We start from the raw sequence: 19,576 nt of genomic DNA, 5'->3' as shown, positions 1-19,576 counted from the left end.
TAATAACAATATGTATTGAAAATCACGCGAAAAGAAACAAAAACTTTGGACTTGTTTTTCGTGCAATTTTTTATGCGGATTGTTATTCTAATTTCAACCCGTGAGGTATTTTTGGGCTTTGACGTCATTTTCTCCCTATTCGCAACCAAGCTTTGGAACAAGGTTGATTAATGGCGGCCGTAAATTCTCCGGAATAAATGTTATAATAAAATGACTTCTGATGTTCGTAATAGATTGAAATTTGGCATGGTGATTAAGAAAGTCTAATTGTTCACGAAAATGCAAAGAAATGAAAATCAAAAATTTGATCATAGTGGCACTTTAAAACCTTGTGCACAAAACTGTGCTTTCTCCATATTCGGCCGGGGGCACGTAGTTGAAATGTACAGTATTTCTTTGGGTTGATAATGTACAGAAAAATATGCAAAACATCGTTGACTAGTTTCTTAGGCCTTTTTGCATCAACAGTAAGTATGTAAAAAAACTTAGCTCAAGATATTTCACGGACGATATGTATTATCTGTCACCATTTCTCTTCTGGAAAAAAAACTTGCTGGCCCCTTAATGGAGTTAAAAAACCATACAAATAATACATTTGCGACAGCAAAAAGGTGGCCGCGGCCGCTTAATAGAGGTGGCCGTTGAATAGAGGTATCAAATACAGCAGTTTAGTGACAAATAAATCGGGACTTTGGAAAGCGGCCGCTTAATGGAGGGTGGCCTCTTAATAGGTGGCCGCTTAATAGAGGTCGGACTGTATTCAAATACAGTTTTAATTAATAGGCCTATCAGGCAAACGGTCATACTAAAATAAAGGAAACCGGCCGTTGTCGTCAAATTATGCCACTTACCCATATATTTAAGAGCATTCCTTCCTGTGTGGAGACACAAAATGTTATACAAAATATATTTGCAATTACTATGACAATATTAGAGGACACGATCGACAATATTCTTCCGTAGGGGTTGTTAGTCTGGGCTCTAGTGAAACAGAATTCAAAAGATCACGGCGTTGTGTTAAGTTATGTCTAAAGAGGGTAGCAAAGGGTTTATGCGTGACACGTGAAAAGGGCAAAAATTTGTCCGTGACGCGTGAAAATAGGGTAAAAATTATACCTTGACGTGTGAAAATAGCCAGAAAAGACACGGGATTCGTGAATTCTGCTGTTTCAAGTAAACGTGACGTGTGAATTTGGTTAAAATTTTTGTGTGTGAAACGGGATCGCGACACCCCTTTGCTACCCTCTCTAAACCGCTTTTAAATAAATTTAACTTTAATTGCGACTTTCCCAGCTGTTTACAAGACCTGGAGATTATTAACTGCCTCATTTTAATGTCTTGAAAAACCCTTTAATTGAAAAACTCTTTAATCAGTTATTCCTCTGTTTGCTTCTCTCGACAAAATGATAAAAGCAACTTTGTCCCGAAAGATAAAACCGCGCATAAAAGTAATGCCTTGAAGTTACTTTTCTCCATTTACTTCTCTAAACGGCTGGTCAGTAATTATTTTTCTTTTCTTCTGGCAGATTGGCATTTCATGACGTCGGTCCTTACTGTCAGCATTTCGACAAAACACAGCTCGGAAAATAATTGTCAGTTTTGCACAAGGGTTGAGTTTTTGATAAGTAAGTTCTCGCTTGGGTGAAAATTTTAATCAAAATGACAAGTTACTAGGTGGGTGGTGATGGCTTTCCTTTAATTAGCTCTATGTTAGTTTATGAAGCTTTGTTTTCTTTTCTTGAAAAGATGTCTGCAGCTTTGAAATCATTTAAATTCGAGGCAACAATTGTTGAATATATAGCAGCAAAAAACAATAAACAGGGAAATCAAAAGCTCTTTGAGCTGTTCGAGTGAAAGAGTTCTAATCTCTGTTTTTTTGTATTTGTTCAACACAGTGTCGTCGTCTTGCGCCATCTCTGCTGCTTGAGGTGTTAAAAATCTTAAAAGACGTTTGAACAATAGTGAGACTCCTAGGGTATACTTCGGATCCTGAGTAGGCATGTGCCGTCCACAGCATAAGTCCCTAAGACCTAGACTTCCTCAGACACGGGCTTGACTAGAACCTTACTCACATTTGACTTAATTGGACACGACGTCAATCCCGGCCCGGAGAGGGACTCCCATATAAAAAGAACGGGGATACTCGTCGAAAAGTTTAAATTAAACCCTAAAAGGAGACCAACCTGGGCGTAGCTCAATCGACCCCTTAAAATATACCATTTTTTCATGCCTTATCGATCTAGACCGCCAACGCAGTATGACCGCGTATTTTTTTTTTTTTCCGCACGTGCAACCCTGAACGAGGCCTCGTTCGCTTAAAAATATTGGCGTCCTCTCCTGATCATGAACCAAAATTCGAAATTTGTACTAGTAATTCTTTCCGTGGTGTTGTCCGAAAATGTCAATCATCTTGTCCAAACTGTTGACAGTGACTTTATTGCCATCAGTAGGAGTGCTTCATGCAGGCTATAGCGAGGATATTTAGTCTATTCTGTTTCATTGTGTCCCGAATGTAAGTCTTAAAGGGCAATGAGCGAGCTTGACATGAGAGTATTAAAGTACATAAGTATAAGCATTAGTTTATTTGACATGGAAAACGGGAGCCTAACTTTATTTTCAATTGTGGCTTTCCCAGCTGTTTTACAAGCTGGAGTTTATTAACAACCTCTAGTTTCACATAGCTAATCATGGACACTCTTTAAGCCTAAAAAAATACAGCAAAATTACAATAACTTTGCAACAAAAATTTACTTCGTTAGGAAACCATGGTCATCCTAATGTCCGGTATAAGCTTTTAATAAATATGAAATTTACACTGACGAATTACCTCACTTGAGTAAGGAATTAATCGTCCCAAAACACTCTTCACGCCTTAACCCTGTCAAATTCCACCTCAAGTCGTATGGGTCTCGGAGCTTTTGCTGTTTCGTCGCCTGAACTCTGGAACAGTCTACCTCTTTTTATCCGCTCATGTGACAATTTAAGTTTTTTTAAATCAAAACTCAAAACTTATCTTTTTAAAAAAAACTTATTACTCTTAGCGATTTTTACTTTTTATTACTTTTAATGTACATTTTTAATTTTTAAGATTTATTCTGCTAATTTTAACGAATTTTTGTAGATTTGTAAAGCGCCTAGAGCAGACCTGGATAGGCGCTATAAAAATGTTTTATTATTATTATTATTAAAACCCCACCAGATCTCACAATAACACACAATCAACAATAGGTAAGTGATCTTTATTTATCTGACTAACAGTTTATTGTAATTTAGGAACGAAAGATCTCAAGTTACGTTCGTCGATTTATGGAGCATTTTTCGATGGCTTGAGTCAAACCGACAACGACCGTTGCAAATTATTAACGAAGCCGTCGCTTGGGCTGCCTGTGGTTTGATCTCTCAACTGAATGGGAAGGGCATTCTGATTTGAATTTTGTCCTCTTTGACATCGAAAGGTGCGAGATAGTGCTTCATAGAAATCGTCGCCTCGTAAGCAATACACCCACGGGTTGATTGCCGATGAAGTAAACGCGACCGCTTCGACTAGTTTCCACCCGATTGGGAAGAAAGACGATGTTTCGTCGAAAAAATCCACAAAAGAAGTCACTAGAACTGGCAACCAGCAAATAATAAACAGTCCAACCACGATGCTAATTGTCTTGACTGCCTTGAAGTTCTTTTTTTCTTCTCTTAGCATCGTCCTGATTCCGTAAAGTATTGTTAGATATTCTCCTAGATTGCACTGCAGCGGCCTTGAAATTCCGAATAGAGCAGAATACGATAATTATCATGGGTACCAACATCGTGATGATTAAGAAAGACAACCATAATGCCTCTTGCCCTTTTGCATCCGTAACCAAGAATCTGGAGCAAGGGAGAACTAAGGACATGAACCGCCGACCGGTTAGCTCAGTTGGTAGAGCGACAGACTACAGTGCGGGAGGTCTCGGGTTCGAGTCCCAGACCGGACCAACACTCAGGGTATTAAAATAACTGAGGAGAATATGCTGCCTTTGCAATAACATCTGCAAATGGTTAGATATTCTAGTCTTCTCGGATAAGGACGATAAACCGTAGGCCCCGTCTCCTGCATCTTCAGTGTTATGGTCAGCAGGGGACGTAAAAGAACCCACACGCTTATCGTAAAGAGTAGGGCATGGAGTTCCCGGTGTTGTGGTCTGGTCTTTGCCCGTTGTATTGTGCTTACTGTGAAATGCTCGGAGATATTAGCTGTATAAGCTACTCTTCAAATCCGAGGGTAAACAAAGTGATGATGATGATGATGATGATGTTAAAATTGTCGAAATTGTCCAAGTCTTGAGTGACTTTCTCAAGAGTTTAATGCCTTGTGCACAAAACTGTGCTTTCTCTATATTCCGCCACATTATTATTCAAATATAGTTTTAATTAATAGGCCTATCAGGCAAACGGTCATACTAAAATAACGATAAAGGAAACCGGCCGTTGTCGTCAAATGACGCCACTTACCCATATATTTAAGAGCTTTTTTTCCTGTGTGGAGACACGAAATGTTACGATAGAGCAGTTTTCAATTGAGTGTCGTAAAACCAAAACCAAAGTTATCACTCTAGCCAATCACAAAGAACACAGGCAATCCAGTAAACCAATCAAAACTCGAAGCAAATACATGTAGCCGGCACGAAGCGCGGGAAAACGTGCGCGAGCGTGTCATGATTGGTTTTGGTTTTACTTCCGATTGGCTGAGAAAGTGGTGCGAGGTTTTTGAACCAATCACAAAGCGTAGTAATGCAAAACCAATGCAAACGCGAATTACTTTCGGCACTCAAGTGAAAACCGCTCTATGTGTTTAAACAAAATATATATTTGCAATAGGGGGGGGGGGGAACTTCCTTTGTTACACGACTCAAAAAGTAATCATAGCGGTGCCGGGCAACCGAGACTGCGCAGTAGCTATCGAATGGTTGCTAAGCGCGTAGTGAATAGCTTGACAAGGTTCATTGTTTAGTTCGCATGATTTGGTCTTGGCCGTGCACAAAACAAAATAGCTATTTGCATTTTGATTGCTTCTTTGAAGTCTTCCGGACATCAAAACAACAAACAGTGATAACGGTGACCAGCCTGGCAAAAGTAAGGCTTGTGAATTCTACTAATTAAAAATAACTCCAATGGTTCTGAAATTATTTCCCATTTTTTGGTTGTTAAATTTCAACCGTGACAAATTTTTCGCTTGTTATTCCACGCCGCCAAAACAATTTCAATGACGTGAGACATAAGGTGACAAATCTGGCTGAAAATTTCAAAAACATCTCAGCGGCGTAAAACATCAAACGCAAACACCGCGACTATTCTCATTTCACACGCACGCAGTCATTGATATTTAAATCTTTCTGAAAAAACAAAACTTTGGTTTGATGTCTTTCTTAGCAACAGCTTGATTGACATAGCGTCGCACCGTTTCCAGGCACTGCTATGTATTCAAAGAAAAGTGCCGACTTTCTTCCCCCCCCCCCCCCCCTGATTTGCAATTACTATTACAATATTTGAGGACACGAGTTCGACAAAATTCTTCCGTAGGGGTTGTTAGTCTGGGCTCTAGTGAAACAGAATTCGAAAGAGCACGGCGTCGTGTTATGTCTAAACCGCTTTTAAAGAAATTTAACTTTAATTGCGACTTTCCCAGCTGTTTACAAGACCTGGAGGTCGCTCCCAATGTGTGGCTTCAATAGCTCAGTTGGTAGAGCATCGCACCGGTATCGCGGAGGTCACGGGTTCGAATCCCGTTGAAGCCCTGAATTTTTTTTTTCAGGCTTCTTTATTCCAATTGCTTAAATTGGAAATTCACTGCGACGATCATATATCACTTTCATATACATCCGCTCTTCATATATGAATTATTTCATATAGTCTGATATACATTACATCAAAAATTTACTTCGTTAGGAAACCATGGTCATCCTAATGTCCGGTATAAGCTTCAAATAAATATGAAATTTACACTGAGGAATTAATCGTCCCAAAACCCCACCAGATTTCACAATAACACACAATCAACAATAGGTAAGTGATCTTTATTTATCTGACTAACAGTTAATTGTAATTTAGGAACGAAAGATCTCAAATTCGTCGATTTATGGAGCATATTTTTCGATGGCTTGAGTCAAACCGACAACGACCGTTGCAATTTATTAACGAAGCCATCGCTTGGGCTGCCTGTGGTTTGATCTCTCAACTGAATGGGAAGGGCATTCTGATTTGAATTTTGTCCTCTTTGACATCGAAAGGTGCGAGATAGTGCTTCATAGAAATCGTCGCCACGTAAGCAATACACCCACGGGTTGATTGCCGATGAAGTTAGCGCGACCGCTTCCACATATATCCACACCACTGGGAAAGACGATGTTTCGTCGAAAAAATCCGCAAAAGAAGTCACTAGAACTGGCAACCAGCAAATAATAAACAGTCCAACCACGATGCTAATTGTCTTGACTGCCTTGAAGTTCTTTTTTCTTCTCTTAGCATCGTCCTGATCATGATTCCGTAAAGTATTGTTAGATATTCTCCTAGATTGCACTGCAGCGGCCTTGAAATTCCGAATAGAGCAGAATACGATAATTATCATGGGTACCAACATCGTGATGATTAAGAAAGACAACCATAATTCCTCTTGCCCTTTTGCATCCGTAACCAAGAATCTGGAGCAAGGGAGAACTAAGGACATGAACCAAACAGTGGCTATGGGCACATAGCATCTCCTATCAGTGACGATGTCTTCGTATCGTAGAGGATGACAGATGGCGATGTTTCTATCCAGGGTGACACAGCACAAGTTAAATGAAGTAGCTACAGTCGTGTGGATCCAAAGATAGTCGATAGCTTTACCATAGGTTTGCAGATGATCTGCGGTATAAGCCACTTGTCGAATAGATATCCACACTGGCTCTATAACAAGTCCCACTAAGAAGTCCGCGGCTGCCAGTGAAGTCAGGAACAAGTTTGAAAGTGTTCGTAGCGACCTATTTCCAGCGACAAACCACAAGACCATCCCGTTTCCAACCATGGCTGCCAAACCCGTGATGGCATACCACGTTGAAAGAACAATCTTTAACGCCATATCTATAAAGTTTCCTCTAATACTTCAAACGCTGGCGTCATTAAATTTGCTATTTCTTTGCTTGGTCTTTAATGTCTTCCTGTAGAAAGCAGCTGGCAATCACTTTCATTTTTTATTTTATTTGGTAGATTAACATTTTCGAGATAACTGCCTTTGTTTCAAAGCTTTTAGCCATGTTAAAACTGTCGAAATTGTCCGAGTCTTGAGTGACTTTACTCAAGAGTTTAACACGTTGTGCACGAAACTGTGCTTTCTCTATATTCTGCCGCATTATTATTCAAATATAGTTTTAATTAAAAGGCCTATCAGGCAAACGGTCATACTAAAATAATAGGGAGCTTTAGCAATGACGACGGCGACGCCGAGGACAACGCCTGTTGCAAAATGAATTTATATTTTACTCGAGAATTTCGCAATTATCCAGAGGTATTCAGTGTATCTATTAGTTTAGGAACTAACCGAAGCTGAATATGCAAAGAAAGCGTTCATCCCCAAATAGAAATACGGAAATTTAGCTCTTGTTCACGTTCTCCAAAATACGCAGAACTTGGTCATTTTTTACGTTGTTGTTTCACAGAGAACGGTCAAGAAATGTACCATGATTTAAATCACACGTGCAGAGTTATTGTTTTGCTCGTTAAACCTTTTGTTTGGTGACGTTCTTGTTCATGTTGCCGTCGTAGTTTGCTAAAGCTTCCTAATAATAAAGGAAACCGGCCGTTGTCGTCAAATGACGCCACTTACCCAAATATTTAAGAGCTTTTCTTCCTGTGTGGAGACACGAAATGTTACGATATGTGTTTAAACAAAATATATTTGCAATTACTATTACAATATTCAGTTGAGGACACGAGTTCAACAAAATTCTTCCGTAGGGGTTGTTAGTCTGGGCTCTAGTGAAACAGAATTCAAAAGATCACGGCGTTGTGTTATGTCTAAACCACTTTAAAAGAAATTTAACTTTAATTGCGACTTTCCCAGCTGTTTACAAGACCTGGAGATTATTAACTGCCTCATTTTAACGAGTCTTGAAAAAAACCTTTAATCGAAGAATGAATATTTCTCAGCGACGGATTATAATTAAATGTATGATGCTGTTAACTGTTCCTCTGTTTGCTTGTTTCTCTCTCGACAAAATGATAAAAGCAACTTTGCCCCGAATGATATTAAAACCGCGCAAAAAAGTGATGCCTTGAAGTTACTTAAAAACTTACTTCTCTTAACGGCTGGTCAGTAATTAGTTTCCTTTTTTCTGGCAGATTGGCATTTTATGACGTCGGTCCTTACTGTCAGCATTTCGACAAAACACAGCTCGGCAAATTGTCAGATAAATTGCACAAGGGTTAAGGTTTTGATAAGTAAGTTCTCGCTTGGGAAAAGTTTTAATCAAAATGACAAGTTACTGGGTGGGTGGTGATGGCTTTCCTTTAATTAGCTCTGTGATTATAGTTTATGAAGCTTTGTTTTCTTTTCTTGAAAAGATGTCTATAGCTTTGAAATCATTTAAATTTCGAGGCAACAATTGTTGAATATAGCAACTAGAAACAATAAACAGGGAAATCAAAAGCTCTTTGAGCTGTTCGAGTGAAAGAGTTCTAATCGCTGTTTTTTGTATTTGTTCAACACAGTGACGTCGTCTTGCGCCATCTCCGCTGCATGACGCGTTACAAATCTTAAAAGACGTTTTAACAATAGCAAGACTCCCAAGGTATACTTCAGAATTTTGAGTAGGCATGTGCCATCCACAGCTTGAATCCTTAAGACCAAGACTTTCTCAGATTTGGGCTTGATTGGAACCTTACTCACATTTGACTCAATTGGACACGACGTCGATCCCGGAGAGGGACTTCCATATAAAAGGAACTGGGATACTCGCCGAAAAAATTTAAATTAAACCCTTTAAGGAGACCAACCTGGGTGTGGCTCAATCTTTTTTTAACCCCTTAAAAGATACCATTTTTCATGCCTTATCGATCTAGACCGCCATTCCGCCAACGCAGAATTACCGCGTGTTTTTTTTTGTTGTTTTTTTTTTTTTTGTTTTGTTTTTTTTTGCTCACGTCCAACCCTGAACCAAGCACGTTCGCTCAAAAATCTCCTGAACCAAAATTCGTAATTTGTACCCCTAGTAATTCTTTCCGTGGTGTTGTCCGAAAATGTTCACAGTGACTTTATCGCCATCAGTAGGAGTGCTTCCTGCAGGCTATAGCGAGGATATTTAGTCTATTCTGTTTTATTATGTCCCGAATATAAGTCTTAAAGGGCAATGAGCGAGCTTGACATGAGAGTATTAAAAAAGTACATAAGTATAAGCATTAGAGCAAGAAAACAGAATCGTTTTTTTTTTCCTTGTCCCTACGCCTATATTTTTGTCGCGGTGATTCCCTCCCTTCCGTTTTTTCTCCGATCGTGGGTACGGCTACAGGTAGGCTAACTACGTCGCTTTATACATCGACTGTGAACAATCCCTTAACTTTTCTTTGTTTAATCCACAAGGAGCCAAATCTTGGAAAAAGACAAATTACTCAGGGAGCAGGAGGTGGGGAACTGACTGGTACAAGCCCTTCTCCCTCCCTGGAGTGCCCTGTAAATATTTTTTTTCAGGGAGAAATAGAGGGATTGTTTACTGTCACTTAAATATTGACTATACCTGTTTGACTTACTTGTTGGATTTAATTGAGTCAATATCAAAATCAAAGAAAAGTGTTCAGTCCTACTCAGGATTCCTTTAATTTGTGTTTTTACATTTTAATGATCCGGTTCTATCGCTACCGTTTATGACCAAAGTTCATTTTAAGGATGCCACGAGAAATCACGATCTGCTAACGAGTATCTGCAATCGTTTTTTATTGCTAAAGTAGGTGAAAGGCATAGTAATCAAAGAACTCAGTAAATTTCCTTGACATATATCAAATTCTCCCAACCAATGTCATGAGAAATGTATGGAGACATGCAAGGACAATTTTCATGTTGATGTCAAGACCTGACGGGATAATTGCTCCATTGTGATTTTCTAAATTTCCGCCTTTGAAAGCGGAAATCATCTCATCCAAAGCGTCGAGAACTTGCTCTGTAGTAGGTTCACCATCCCAGCAAGTTCCGTTTATGCTCGTATCTTCAAGTAGGTATGGTACATCCGCGACTAAAAACCCTCCTTTCACCAGAAAGAATCCCTGGAGGTCACATATCTGGCGATACTTATCCTTCGTCGGGTCGACCATCATATATTTCTTGATGTTCGAAAGATCAGCGGCTGTTGCAACTAATCCTTCTTTAGAGGTGAAATTCTTCACATCAGCAATCAGCTCTGCTGTTGTGTTGTCAGAAATGTGGTCTCGTACTTGCTTGAACCTTGCCTTATCTGTAGTCAGCCATTCCTCCAGAAAGCCACTGCACTCTGTGCTCGAGTCATTGCCGCACTTGACGCCGTCAATTGGAGGTGGAGAAATCGTTACTGTCTTGATGTTGCCTTCCGTCTGAACTTTTTGTATATTGCCGATCTCGGTGTTGATAACTGTACTGCAATTTGCATCTTCTAATTTAGGCTTCTTGCAAACCAAGAAACCAACAGACGGAACGTCTTTGATACGGCAGGCAATTTTGTCTTCCCCAGCATTCGTCTCAGCACAAAAGGTAGCGTAGTCAATGTCGGGCTTCGCTTGATCGATCTTCTTACGAGCATCCGCAAAGTCGTCTGCAAATGCCACGGTTGCGAACACGAGTAAAACAAGGGTGACCAAGACGAAATAACTCTTGTACAATTCCATAACGACCTGTTGGGTAAGGATAATAAGCGATTATGACATGAATAACATTATGTCAATACGCCAGTTGTTTCGGAGTTGAAACAACATAGTAGATTTTTTTACTTTTGCTCAGAACTGAAAGATGATGCAACCAGAGTTAGCCAGTTCGCTTTCAACCGTGACTTACAAATGAATCGTCTCACTCATCCATAAAAACATTTGTAGTTACGAACATTTGTTTCCTATCCGTGTTTGCGTTCTTAAAAGACTTAAACTAAGCTTACTTAGTTTGTTAGTCATAGAACACATTCTTAAAATGCCTGCGTGGCACATAAGGCTGTACCTCAGTTACCTAATCGTGCTTTACGTGGATGAACATTTATGAAAACATAGAATACTTGAGTCATCACTGCATTCAATTTTGTGTAAACCTTCCTATAACATAACAAATATACGGAAAACACTTATCGGAAGTTGTCTTGTAAATCGTGGAGTCTAAAATAACTGAGTTCCAAAGAAAAGAGAGGCACATTGTTCAGTCATCGAAAGCGGAGAGATTGGAACGTTAAATCTATCCTTGAAAATTCTAACACCCGCCGGAGACATAACCAAAAATATTCGTTCGCTTGACATTTGTGCTATATTGATATTTGGACACAGGTAAGAAGTAAAAACAGTAAGAAATTAACTACAGAAAATGTGACTTACGTCTGTCAACCACCAGCAGATCTCAGAATTGTTTAGTCCAATGCAACTACAGCTTTTGCTGAACTGTGAAACGCAGATCAATGCTGCCCAAGTTCTTCATGAACGTTTACTTGGTTACTGGGTATGAGGCAATAACATTGGAATGTTCTTCCTGTCTTCTGGGAATAACAGATTGAACGGAAATTCAGTCACACCCAGAAATTGATAGTTTCCGTTTCCTGGTTGCTTTTGTTGCAAACAGGAAATCTCGTTCACTGCCGTCACGGAGCGAGGCAAGCTAATTGCTCTTAAAACAATAGACAGCAGGTCAAAACAACGTTTCTAGGTCAGCAAAACAACATACGTTTTGTTTATAACGAATGAATGCCGAAAATAAGGTTCAAGGTGGCGTACCGGGAAATTAGGGCATATTGTAAAACATGGAGTGGAGTGGATTTGTAAAACATGGACTGGAGTTGTAAAAGGTGGAGTTGTAAAAGGTGGAGTTGTAAAAGGTGGAGTTGTAAAAGGTGGAGTTGTAAAACATGGAGTTGTAAAAGGTGGAGTTGTAAAACATGGAGTTGTAAAAGGTGGAGTTGTAAAACATGGAGTTGTAAAAGGTGGAGTTGTAAAACATGGAGTTGTAAAAGGTGGAGTTGTAAAAAGTGGAGTTGTAAAACGTGGAGTTGTAAAAGGTGGAGTTGTAAAAGGTGGAGTTGTAAAAGGTGGAGTTGTAAAACATGGAGTTGTAAAAGGTGGAGTTGTAAAACATGGAGTTGTAAAAGGTGGAGTTGTAAAACATGGAGTTGTAAAACATGGAGTTGTAAAAGGTGGAGTTGTAAAAGGTGGAGTTGTAAAACATGGAGTTGTAAAAGGTGGAGTTGTAAAACATGGAGTTGTAAAAGGTGGAGTTGTAAAACATGGAGTTGTAAAAGGTGGAGTTGTAAAACATGGAGTTGTAAAAGGTGGATTTGTAAAACATGGAGTTGTAAAAGGTGGAGTTGTAAAACATGGAGTTGTAAAAGGTGGAGTTGTAAAAGGTGGAGTTGTAAAACATGGAGTTGTAAAACATGGAGTTGTAAAACATGGAGTTGTAAAAGGTGGAGTTGTAAAACATGGAGTTGTAAAAGGTGGAGTTGTAAAACATGGAGTTGTAAAACATGGAGTTGTAAAACATGGAGTTGTAATAGGTGGATTTTTCTATCTTTATTGGTTCTCAATTAAATCTTCTCAATAGTAACTCTAACAACTTAAATGCTAAATTTCTGTATTCCTGAATTTATATTTATCCACAACACTCAATTATCATTTAATTACCGTTTTAATTACCGTAATAAATCCACTTCAACATCAACTTCAACTTCAACAACAAATTAACATCAACTTCTATATAAAAAACAGTTTTTGGTGATAAACGGATGATTTCCAATCGGATCCTTCTCTCTTAATCAATTATTAATTAAATGAATTAAACAAACAAACACGGGTGCTAAACGCTTTAACATTGTTGAATCATGAAATGATGTAAAATAATTGAGACGTTTCGCCCCGATTTTACAAAAACGAAACCAAACAACAGCAACAACAAATGTAAATGTGACGCCGGTCACCTCGCTTAACCTTATCTCTCAACTGTAGAAATTGCTTAAAATACGAATCGTTTTAATACGACTATTAATTATGTTTGTGTTACTCCCCTGATTTCGACACGTAATTTACACATCAAACAAGCCTGAAATGCTCTTCAGATATTAACTGAAAATAGCAGGATTTTCGCAAGAACTTGATAAATGCTTTCAAGCTAGTAATCGTTACTAGTACTACTAATAATGGTTGAAATTCTGGTCACAAATTGCTCGTTTTCCCGTTTAATATGTCAGTAATAATTATTTTTATCGGAAGGTCTTGTTTTATATATATAATCTAAGCCACGTGCAATATTTTTCCGTCAGGCTAAACCTCTACTAAGTTGTTTATATCCTATGACTATGACGGATTCTCAATAACCTACACCTCACTGCATAATGTGTCACATGAAAACTAGAAATTAAATTAGAATTTTATAAATGTTTGAAATGCGCAGGATAACACGATCTTGGGTACGGACCATTATTGTTTGGAGGGGGGGGGGAAGGGTACGAAAAATATAAGAAAACATGGTTTGCATGACCAAGAAAATATAGTTCGCATTTCCAAAAAATGTTTGCAGAGGTGCATCAACTAAAAAAAAAGGTTTGCATAGGAAAAATCTTCATACTACCCTCCCATAAAAAATGGTAAATCCCTTAAAACGCCGCAAAATTCTCGGAAATTGAATAATAATATTCCATGATTACATTATTGTTCAATTACAAACAATTGCGTTTCCTGTTTAATGCTGTCAGGTAAGATAACTAAGCTAATTAATTCCGATTTTTTTGTAACGTTATTGTAACTAAGTGCCGGCATCTTTCGGTTAGAAAAATGGTTTAATGTTAAAAAAGTCTAAACAGAAACGCCTAGTTTGCTGAAAGCCATAGCCTTATGCTCCGGAAGAAGGAATGGTAACAGGTCTGAAGGCAGTTGGCATAGGTTTGGTTGGAAGCCAGGAAAGGCAGTGGTGACACAGTAGAGGTTGACATGGCAATATATCGAAGACACATCGGGAGAGACATGGTGCCCGCCATCCTTGAAGTACTTGCGATGCAGTCTTGTTGTTACAACAAGATCATTTGGTGCTTGTGGTACCAGGCCTCCTGGCTTCAGCGACTGTCCGCAACCATAACACCGGGACACTTTGCTGTCAAGAAATGACAACAAGGCGAATGCAAAGATTCCTGTGGGTGGTTTTGGACGTTGAGGTTTGGAAATCTGCATGTTTTCTGTTGCTCCGTGGCTCTGCCCAGGAAAACAAGGCAATGAGGGAGCGGTGGATGAGGCAAAAGGGTAATTGTAGATGATGGTGCCATATATGGAATGGTGCCTCTGTCGACATTTCCGGTTCTTGATTCGCACATACTTCTCGTCTGAATTAATTTCGAGCGGCTTTCGCCGAAATCAGTTAATTTGCAAACAACTGGCTCTCTTTCCCAAGCAATGGCAAGCTTACTTCTATCAGTTTCTGCGCGATAATGTTGGTTGCTCACTAGAACATTTGCGGGTTTTAAGTCTCGGTGAGCAATGTCCTTCTCGTGGAGATATTTCAAACCGTCGAGGACGTCGCTGGCAATCTTTGTCAAGAATTTTGACTCAATGCCTTGACAGTCGTTTTGGTCCAAACAACTCAAAAAGTCACTTAGTGAGCTTACCTTGTCATCGCCGCCGAAGATCTCAAGGTCAAAATATACATACTCCAACATCATGGCTATGGGCTCCTTGCATACTGCCTTAAATGCAACAATGTTCTCATGTGCCAAACCATTTAATATCTTTGCCTCTTTTATGAATTGGTCGGTAAATTCTTTGGCTGTACTCAACAGCTTTTTGACAACCACGGTTTCCGCCGGCTGTGATGTAGTAGAATAGTCGGTTATAAAAACCGCCCCAAACGAGCCTTTGCCAACTACCTCTTGGCTAGACAACTGATTCCAGGTAAATTGGGGTAGTTTTTCGAACGCATCTAACGCCTTTTTCCTTTTGGTGGCAAAGGCCAAAGGAAACTGGAAAATGCCGGCCATGTTGGCCAGAAGCCGGCGAGATGGAAAAGAATTGCCCCGACAAGACATCTGTTTATCTTAACGCGCGCCTGCAACCATTTCCGGCCATTTGGATCGACTTTAGGAGAATTTATCTTTTCTTTATATAACAAAGCTCAGGCTGGCCACGTATTCTCATTAGAAGTTAAGTTAACCATGCCATCAACGTACCCAATCAGACACGATGAAAACACGTCATTTAAGTAATAGTTAACTGATAACAACTGTCATGTTCTTTTAATAGTTAAAATCATTAGACAATTTCAGGTCAAAACTAACTGTCACGCAACTGTCACGCCGTCGCGACGCAAAAACCATCAAGCAAAACAGTCGAGAGAAAGGAATTTCATGGAACACTAACTCATAATTTACTTATCCGAGTATCACGAGTTAACTTTGTCCACTTTAATATTTTTTTCACCGTGCAAAACGAGGTACGTGATCCAGCGCCGTCATGGGATATCTGTTTACAGATCGTCTGGTGGTATCGTATTCTGACAATGGTCGCCTGGGGCGAACTTTATCGTCGCCCGCGCTAGCTGGATCACGTACGCTTAGAAAATCGTTTTGCGCGGCAGAAATTCTCAAGTGCGGACAAACTTGATCCGTATTACTATAATAAGGTAAACAAACCACTATAATAAGGTAAACAAACAACTTTTTACAACTCCATGTTTTACAAATCCACCTTTTACAACTCCATGTTTTACAACTCCATGTTTTACAACTCCTATTTTACAACTCCACCTTTTACAAATCCACCTTTTACAACTCCATGTTTTACAACTCCACCTTTTACAACTCCATGTTTTACAACTCCATGTTTTACAACTCCATGTTTTACAACTCCACCTTTTACAACTCCATGTTTTACAACTCCATGTTTTACAAATCCACCTTTTACAACTCCACCTTTTACAACTCCATGTTTTACAACTCCACCTTTTACAACTCCACCTTTTACAACTCCATGTTTTACAACTCCACCTTTTACAACTCCACCTTTTACAACTCCATGTTTTACAACTCCACCTTTTACAACTCCACCTTTTACAACTCCACCTTTTACAACTCCATGTTTTACAACTCCACCTTTTACAACTCCATGTTTTACAACTCCACCTTTTACAACTCCATGTTTTACAACTCCACCTTTTACAACTCCATGTTTTACAAATCCACCTTTTACAACTCCACCTTTTACAACTCCACCTTTTACAACTCCACCTTTTACAACTCCATGTTTTACAACTCCACCTTTTACAACTCCATGTTTTACAAATCCACCTTTTACAACTCCATGTTTTACAACTCCACCTTTTACAACTCCACCTTTTACAACTCCACCTTTTACAACTCCACCTTTTACAACTCCACCTTTTACAACTCCATGTTTTACAACTCCACCTTTTACAACTCCATGTTTTACAACTCCACCTTTTACAACTCCATGTTTTACAACTCCACCTTTTACAACTCCATGTTTTACAAATCCACCTTTTCCAACTCCACCTTTTACAACTCCATGTTTTACAACTCCAGTCCATGTTTTACAAATCCACTCCACTCCATGTTTTACAATATGCCGTTAAAGCCAACTCGGAGCTTTGCGCCTCGTTGGCTATTTACCACCTCCTATCCAACGTGGGCTCATGGAACAATCGGGAGCGTTAATTTCCTAAAATAAGGTTCCTTGTTTCTGATAGTGTTATACAATCTGCAATGGGTGACGATGAAAAATCAAAAGCCCTCTGGGCTTAGTGTCTCGTGACTCTTTTCAGAGTTTAATTTATTTGAAAATAGACCGCTTTCCACGTCTATTTATTGCTTGTAAAGATATCGAAAATTAAAAAGCGTGCATCTAACATAAAGAAACATTTAGACTCCTCACCCCTAAAATTTGAACTAAAACTAAAGCTACTTTTGTCGCTCGATAAAAGTTGTGACATTCACAACACGATATACGAAACTCTTGATTCACTTGTCAATTCAGAAACCTTTGTCGTGAATGCTTGCGCTGAACTTCACGATTTCACAGTTAAAGATAAAAACAAAGGTTTATTCCAACTACAAAAGGTTCTCACGCGAAAGGCTCAAAATCCAACTAAAAATATATATGTCTGATTTTTTGAAAAAGGGGTCAACGTTATTTTCAGCGCTTGGTGCGAAATCCGTCGAAAACGTTTTTTTCTGGCCAGAAGTAGACGATATAAAAACGCTGTGGCTATATGACCGGCAGCCGGGCACGGTCTTAAATAGACTAAATGCCCGGCAGTCAAAAAACTTTATAGAATTTCCACTGAAAGATTCTTTTAGACTTCGTGAGAGTATTAGATGTGTTTTTAGAAATGTCGAGCGATTACAAAAACCATGTTGGTTTTCTAGTTGACGAAATATCTGAACTTGGGCATACCATAAAATCGCTATGTTCCCGACACTTAGAAAATTTTCGGCTCAGCCCGGCATTCAGAAATACTCACCAAATTCCCGAAGAAAGCCCCATTCAAACCTTATGAGAGTATTCGATGTTTGTTAAGAAATGCCAAGCGATTCTAAAAATTATTTTGGTTTTGTAGTGGACGAATTTTCCGAGCTTGCACATACCATAAAACCGCTTGTTTCTCCACACTTGGATGTGTGATCAGACTGCCGGGCACGGTGTCAAATGCGCTAAATGCCCGGCAGTCAAACAATGTCACCTCCAAACTATCATATGCCGATTAAGAAGTGCTAGGCGATCCTGAAAAGTTTTAAAGATCTCAAATCTAACGGTTGGTTTACGCTGAAACGAAATGTAGTAGACATAGTAGATTTCGAAGCTGAGTTCGTGACACCATGACAACTTCCGGTCATGAGTGACGCTTGTTCTTAGCGGGAAATTTGCAGCACGTGATGTGTAGGTTTGAAGACTTTCGATCCTCGCTTCGTGATCTCGTCTGCTAGCTGCTTTAGCTGTTGCCTCCTTGTGTACTGTTGTTTATTGAAAATCTGTTCGTTTGAAATGAAGCGATTTCTGAAATTTCTGGTGACATTTTTGACTGCCGGGCATTTAGCGCATTTGACACCGTGCCCGGCAGTCTGATCACACATCCAAGTGTGGAGAAACAAGCGGTTTTATGGTATGTGCAAGCTCGGAAAATTCGTCCACTACAAAACCAAAATAATTTTTAGAATCGCTTGGCATTTCTTAACAAACATCGAATACTCTCATTAGGTTTGAATGGGGCTTTCTTCGGGAATTTGGTGAGTATTTCTGAATGCCGGGCTGAGCCGAAAATTTTCTAAGTGTCGGGAACACAGCGATTTTATGGTATGCCCAAGTTCAGATATTTCGTCAACTAGAAAACCAACATGGTTTTTGTAATCGCTCGACATTTCTAAAAAACACATCTAATACTCTCACGAAGTCTAAAAGAATCTTTCAGTGGAAATTCTATAAAGTTTTTTGACTGCCGGGCATTTAGTCTATTTAAGACCGTGCCCGGCTGCCGGGCATATAGCCACAGCGATATAAAAACTAAAAGAAATGTCATTTTTTTTTCTCGTCTCCTTTGACTTATTAACCCTTTCGCGCTGTTTATCATTTTTTTTCTGTTTTAAGGCCTTCTTTTAAGCCTACTTAAGCCCCAAAGCTACATGACCAAAGAGACCGAGGAGACTTTTCTTTGACCTGGTTTTCATAAATTCATGTATATGATAGCGTAGTATGTTACATACTCTAACAGAAAGCCTAGTTTTCAACCCAGAAGCTTTGAAAGTGATTGACAGTAACACGAGAGGCACAATTTAAGCTTTTCCGGTCATATTCGCCGTGATCTATGCCATTATATGTCGGCTTAGTGTCTCGTGTCACTTTTTAGAGTTTATTTAAAAAAGAGATCGCTTTTCATGTCTATTTATTGCTTGCAAAGATATCGAAAATTGAAAAGCGTGTATGTAACATCATGTAAAAAACAAAATTCAAAGTACACCTCAGCATCTGGCCGTTGAACAGTTATAGGACTCCAATACTTAGCTGTGGAAAAACGCTGTATTGCACTTTGGTTCACTAAGCATACATTCTACTGTATACTTATACTATGACTTCCATGTGCTTTCTTCACGCTATATGAGACATCGCTTTGGGTGTTTATTCGTGAACGCTTAGCCTGTTGTGTGATAATGACATGCGAGTGGTGATGATTTTGTTAATTCTCATAACCTTTTCTCCTGATTTAGTATTGATATTGTAAGGAAAAATTTGATTTTGGTCACTCTTGAGCAGGTCTTAATGTTTTTGTAACGCCAAAGCTACAACGCAGCGGCTGAAGAACGTGTAAATTACAGTCATTTCGGCCGGCCCGCCCTTAGACTCTGGCCTGCTTCCCGTACGAACG

General features: G+C 39.3%; 2 protein-coding genes and 1 long non-coding RNA gene across 3 annotated transcripts in view; all 3 read right to left on the bottom strand.

Annotated features, from left to right (window-relative positions):
* Positions 1-19,576, bottom strand: part of LOC144651340 (uncharacterized) — a 29,138-nt gene that overhangs the window by 4,054 nt on the left and 5,508 nt on the right. The window lies entirely within an intron of this gene.
* Positions 6,140-7,096, bottom strand: LOC144651360 (histamine H2 receptor-like). The gene has a single exon (XM_078511298.1). It carries the CDS (start codon positions 7,091-7,093, stop codon positions 6,140-6,142), a length of 954 nt encoding a protein of 317 aa, XP_078367424.1. The 5' UTR covers positions 7,094-7,096.
* On the bottom strand, positions 9,800-11,705 carry LOC144651300 (uncharacterized). The gene is made up of 2 exons (XM_078511241.1): positions 11,548-11,705; positions 9,800-10,866 (listed from the first exon to the last, which is right to left on the bottom strand). The coding sequence occupies exon 2, from the start codon at positions 10,858-10,860 to the stop codon at positions 10,003-10,005; it is 858 nt and encodes a 285-aa protein (XP_078367367.1). The 5' UTR covers positions 10,861-10,866; positions 11,548-11,705; the 3' UTR covers positions 9,800-10,002.

Source organism: Oculina patagonica, chromosome 4, assembly GCF_052425735.1.
Source record: "Oculina patagonica isolate OP01 chromosome 4, crgOcupat, whole genome shotgun sequence".
NCBI classification, from domain to species: Eukaryota; Metazoa; Cnidaria; class Anthozoa; order Scleractinia; family Oculinidae; genus Oculina; species Oculina patagonica.
This window is presented reverse-complemented; position numbering and strand designations above follow the sequence as displayed.